This window comes from Trichosurus vulpecula, chromosome 8 (assembly GCF_011100635.1).
Source record: "Trichosurus vulpecula isolate mTriVul1 chromosome 8, mTriVul1.pri, whole genome shotgun sequence".
In the NCBI taxonomy this organism is placed as follows: Eukaryota; Metazoa; Chordata; class Mammalia; order Diprotodontia; family Phalangeridae; genus Trichosurus; species Trichosurus vulpecula.
The window spans coordinates 110,308,075-110,314,074 of NC_050580.1; the positions used below are offsets into that span (position 1 = coordinate 110,308,075).

Below are 6,000 nucleotides of genomic sequence, written 5' to 3' on the forward strand. Positions count from 1 at the left end.
GACTGGAAAGAGGACCCCCAAAAGGAGATTGACCTGAATGACATGGAGGATGGCAGCATGCTCCACAAAAATAGAGAAGTTTGAACCCATGGGAGCACATGGGAAGACCAAAAGAGAAATGTAGAAAGAGAAGATAAGAGGATCCAGGGCAGAACCCGGGAGGACACCCTCACTTGGGAAGTAGTGGGTGGCATGTTATTAGCAGCAGGGAAGAGCCACCCAATGGGAAAAGGTTGAAGATAAGAGAGTAGGAGGAATAAATGATGGGAAACTACGAGAAGTGGCAGAGGATGAAGAAATCAAGGTCACAAAGAAAAGGGTTTTAACCTTGGCCAGAAGAGCTGCATTGTCCTTGGGAAAAGGAGGAGAGGATAGAGAAATAAGTAGAGGGGTTTTGAGATACAGATTAGGCCGGAAGGACTTGGCAGATAGGGTTGATTTTCTTAGTTACTGCATTAGGGGCTTAAGGCGAGAGGCTTAAAACAAAGTGAAAGTGTGATAATCAGAAGAACAAAAGTGACAGCAGTGAGGGCCCAACTGAGGACATTGTGAATTTTCAGGAATATTACAGAACCTCTACCAGCAGGGCTCAGGATATCAGGAAGAATAGCAGAAAAGAAGGATGTCAGTGACACATCGGTCTGAACATTGTCAAGGAATTAAGAGCAGAAGACAATTGCATAATAATAAAGGGCTAAGGGAGTAGAAACCACGCAGAGCTGAACTGGTTAACTGTAGTCAAGAGCAAGAAAGGAGAGCCATAAAGTCAGAGTAGGGTTGATGAAATGGGAGAAGAGACAGGAAAGAAAGGAGTAAAGTTCACAGCAAAGATGAAGAATATGTTTGAGAGGAGTTGAGGCAAATGGAAGGATTGAAGAACAGGAGATTACGATCAGAAAAGAATCTCAGAAAATTTGCAATCATAGTCCATTAGCAACATAAAAAACACAGTAATAGACTATAATCCCCTAAGCAGCTATCTGCAACAAATCGCATAGCACATTATCTCGTAACTGTAATTTAGATCTTCAGAGATTAATAATGTGGTTGCACTAGTTTGCTATTTATAAAACATCAATTGGTTATCTGTTTAATGAAATATTTGTAGTCTCTTCTATGCATTTTGCACAAAGTAAATGCTGAATGTTTTTGATGATTAGTTATAAAATTAATTTATTACAAATTCATTTGGAGCTGATAAAAACCATGTCTAACTTTTTTCTCCTTCTATAGTCATAGTCATACGAAAGGTTTTGGTTGCTGTTAATATCAATGATAATAATTCATACATCTAGGAACTGTTCATTTTTAATAGCATCCTTAATAAAGTAATACGTTCCAATGCCCTTTTCTCATCAATATTTTCTTGGGAAATTATATAATTGCCAGGCTCACAAAACAGAGGTGGAAGCCTTCAAAAAATTATTCAAGCAACTAGGAAAGTTTGTCACTCAAAGAGATTTAGCAAATTATACTCTAAGTTGTGAACTAAAACAACAGTTGGTGACCGTCAGTGAAAGAAGACAAATCTGTAAATCACTTGGTAAGCCAAATTACCTTTGTTCAGTTAAAAAGTTGGCAGGAAGCTGCATATCAGAAAGTTTTATTACAGCAGTACACAAAGCTCTTAGCATTTAAAATGTTTTCCCAAGTTTAATGGTTTTATTAATCTATTCAAGATAAACTGTTTTTTCAATAGACAGTGGTCCCACTAATTTTCTGGGGATTTTTTTGTTTGTTTTGTTTTATTTTTGTAAATAGGATCCAACCTGACTTGTGAGAAGATTGCCAAGGAACGATATGATGCTATGTTGCAACAACAAAAGCTAGTAGATATTTCAAGAAATCAGGCTGAACAGATTACAATTTTGCAGGCAGAAGTAGAAAGACTAAGAATGAAAACATTTCCTGCACTTGTTCAAATGTAGAAATGATAGAAAACATGAAGACATCACATATCTTGAAATTTGTTCTCATTTTCTTAAAATTTCTTTTCTCTAGTGACAGAAAAACTAAATACTCTTAATTTACTGTCTCCTGCCTCTGTCCCTTAATTGAAACTCTTTGGTCCCTCCCCAAAAGTTGTAGAAATATAAGTTTTGTGCTGCACAAATAAAAGTGTTATATCCTTAAATGTGTCCTTTTCTAAAGGTGTGAACTAAATTTCTATTCTGTTATATTAATTTGCCCATAGATTTGATATTTGTTTTTAAAAATAAAGCATTAAGGGGGGCAGCTAGGTGGCACAGTGAGTAGAGCACCAGCCTTGGAGTCAGGAGGACCTGAATTCAAATCCTGCCTCAGACACTTGACACACTTACTGTGTGACCCTGGACAAGTCACTTAACCCCAATTGCCCTGCCTTTCCTCCCTCAAAAAAAAAATAAAGCATTAAGTATACTTGGGCTCTCATCCCTCTTTATCTGTCAGTGACCTCACCAGGTCCCATGGATTTAATTATCATATCTATGCCGATGACTTTCAGATCTAAAAATTCAATGTTAGTCTCCCTCCTGAGCTCTACACCCACATCACCAGCTGCCTACTGGACATTTCTAACTAAACATTTCAGAAATATCAGGAACTCAGCATGTCCAAAACAGAATTTATTATATTCCCCCCCCCAAAAAAAGTCCTACCCTTCCTTCTCAATTTTTCTCTGTTAGCACAACCATCCTCCAGTCACCCAAGTTATCAACCTCAATGCATCATCCTCAACTATTCACACTCATTTCATATATAAAGCAGTTACCAAGTCTTCAGTTCCCACACAGTCACCACACTAGTTCAGGCTCTCACAATCTCTCCTTTTGATGAAGCAATAGCCTCCTACATGACCTCCCTATTTTATCCCTCCTCACTTTACTCCATCCTCCCAAAAGCTGACAAAGTGATTTTCTTAAAATGCAGGCAGGTCTGTCACTCTCCTCCTCAAATTTCAGTAGCTTTCTACTACCTGTAGATCAAATAAAGATAACCACCTTTTCGTCCTTCACACAAAAGAAAATTTTCAGAAGTCCTGGGGGACCCAAGGAACTACTTGTAGACTCAGTAGTTTACCCAGCATTCTCCAAGTTCTTGAGGTCCTGCCCTTGACCTTGGGCTTGAACAGAGGGTTGAAAGGGAAGCCATCTGTCAGGTAGCTGAAAAAGTGGTACCACCACTGCCTATGTCCATTCAAGAATTACCAAAGAACTATCATTTCTAATTTTTCTAAAGTTCTAGTCAGGTTCTCAACGTATCTTTTAGTTATATGTGTCTAGATCTGAAAGGAGAACACTGAGGTCCCCCACTACTAGAGTTTCACTACTTATTTCTTCCTCCAATTCGATCATTTTTCCTTTAAATATTTAATATACTATGCTATTTGGTATATACATTAAGTATTGAATTAATTATCTATGGTAGCTTAAAATATAATGTAATAATTTTCCTGTTTGTCTTTTTTATCATGTCTATTTATATTAAAACTTTATCTGAAATCATGATTACTACTCCAGGGTTTTTTTTTTTCAGTTTAGGGGAAACATAAGATATTTTGCTCTAGCCCCTCTTTTTTGTTTTTAACTCTATGTGACTCTATAAACAATATATTGTTAGATTCTGTTTCCTAATACATTCTGCTATCCTCTTTCATTTTCTGGGTGAGTTCATACTATTGAGATTCATGGCTATAATTGTCAGTTGTGTATTTCATTCTCTCCCGTCCTCCTGTACTTTTCCCTCTCTTTGCTCTCATGGTAGCTAGGTGGCACAGCTGATAACAGTACTGGGCCTGCAGTCAGTAAAACCCAAGTTCCAAACTGGCATCAGACACTTACTAGCTGGGTGATCTTGGCCAGGTCACTTAACCCCTGTTTGCCTCAATTTCCTCAACTATAAAATGGGGATAATAAGAGCACCTACCTCATAGAAGTGTTGTGAGGATTATAATGGGCGAAAGATTAAATAACTGAGGAAACAAAAAAGATTCAGGTTTCCAAACATATCAATTTATTAAACGATGTATGCCAATCACTCAACAAACCAGGACCAGGCCCCCTCAGCTTTGGCACTAGATTTCTAATCTCATCACCATGCTGCTAACTCAAGCCTTGATATCACCTCACTCAGCCTCCTCTCCTCTTTTGACTGAAGGGTTGGGTGGTAGGGTACCCTCCCAATGTCTTCCTTTCTAGAGGGCAAAAATTACCCTTGCAGCTCACTCTCTTCTTCATTTGTTGCCCTGACTTGTTTCAACTCCATAGAACAAGATGCCTCCACAGCAGGTACCTCTCGGTATGTCATTCTATGCTCCCTGCCCCTGCTTTCCTGCTTCCTTTTGCATGTTATTTCCCTCCTTTACACTGTAAGCTCCTTGAGCTCAGGGAGTGTCTTTTTATTAATTGTATTCCCAGGGCTTAGCACAGTGCCTGGCACATAATGAGCACTTAATAAATATATATTGGAATGAATAGCATTGATGAGTAATGGTCGTTGGTAATTTCCTTCTAAAGAAGCTGTCTATGAACCTGGCATTAACAACAGAGGCATATGTGTGCAGTCTTACGGGAACAACTTTCCAAAACATGGTGGAGTACTTCCCAAGACTCACAATTCATGTAGAGAGGGAATTATACTACCAGAACGAACCTAAAAAGCATTGATAGGGGTTATGAAGGCCTGGGGAAAGACAGGACAATGGCAGCGTTTTCATCACTGATGCCAATGCCAATTGAAGACAGAATTCAGATGATGAAAGAAAAAATTTTAAATGGATAGATAGTTAAAAACTTGGCACCTGAGAAGAGAGTTTGTATTTCTCTGTCACAGCTTAAAATATAGGAATGGTGAGCTGCTGGCCAGGCTTAAGATCTACTTATTATCAGCTGGTAAAGCTACATTGGCCTGGATGTCTAACAATTGGGAAGATGGTACTGTAGGTATTCTCAGAATAACATAACCTATAACACAACCTCAAAAAAGCAAGAAACATACCAAATCTATATTAATTAAAATAGCAACAGAAAAAAAAGAAGCAAACACCTCTACATTAGGTACATCCTTCTGAAATAATCACAGAGAGCTGAACTCCCACTTACTTTTACTCCCACTCTGAGCCTGCCCACATGCCCACTGCAAATTACCTGTTAAGCCTGTGTTTAAAGAACCAGTATCAGTGACTTCTAAACTGTCTCATCATGGCAGCGATTCTGTCTGATCAGCCCATATGTTGTAATAGGCAAAAAAATTTTTTTTCCTCTGCTACACAAAGTGGTGGCAGTAATTGGGGGAGGGAAAGTAAGTATGAAATAAGGAGGGGGCTGGGAAGATATTGTGAACATAATCAATTGGAAAGAAAAGGAATTCTGTGCCTGAGGGGAAAGGGCCTATGAACTGAGCTGGGGTTCTCTGCTGGTGAAGGTTCTACCTAGCAGGTACCCAATAGAACATTCATATCACACCTAAATCAGGAAGACTTAGGCTACCTAGCTCCAAGGTCTGGGTAGTGTCTCAAGCGAAATTTGATAAAAGGCTAGACTGAGGCAAACCCCCACACAAGATAACATTTATTAATAGGGATGTGTTGCCTGCTTCCTCCACCTATATCAAGGATCCTGAGCCAAAGAACAGTTCCCCTTTTATAAGGTTTGGGGAGTAGAGAACAAAAAACAGAACAAAGTAAATGACATCTATCCTGGGATTGAGGGCAACATGATGGGTTACAAAGCTGACCACAGGGAACAATATAATTAATTGGAAGTTTGGTAATGGGGGTTGCAATGACCCCCCCCATTCTTCTCCCACGAAACTAAAAAGTGCTAATTGTTTGAGTCCAGGTGTGAGATAGCGGCCCAGACTTTTGGACAGCAAACCAGACATACTTGAAGGATGGCTTGGTGGAGTAAAGGTATCAGGCCCAACTCCTTTTCTTTCACAGACATTCCCCAAAGTTAGCAAAATTCCTCTAGGTAAGAAAAGCTGGATTTTTAAATTTAACCCATTACAAGCCAGCTGAAC

At 39.1% G+C, this 6,000-nt stretch overlaps 1 protein-coding gene across 1 annotated transcript in view; it reads left to right on the forward strand.

The window, feature by feature from the left end:
• The window catches only part of LOC118829601 (cilia- and flagella-associated protein 43-like), a gene marked incomplete at its 5' end in the record, with an annotated part of 163,249 nt that extends 161,148 nt beyond the window's left edge, over nt 1–2,101 (forward strand). The window contains 2 exons of the mRNA XM_036736554.1: nt 1,390–1,543; nt 1,762–2,101. Coding sequence (XP_036592449.1) covers nt 1,390–1,543; nt 1,762–1,928 — 321 coding nt within the window. The remainder of the gene's footprint in view (nt 1–1,389; nt 1,544–1,761) is intronic.
• Nucleotides 2,102–6,000: the final 3,899 nt, after the last annotated feature.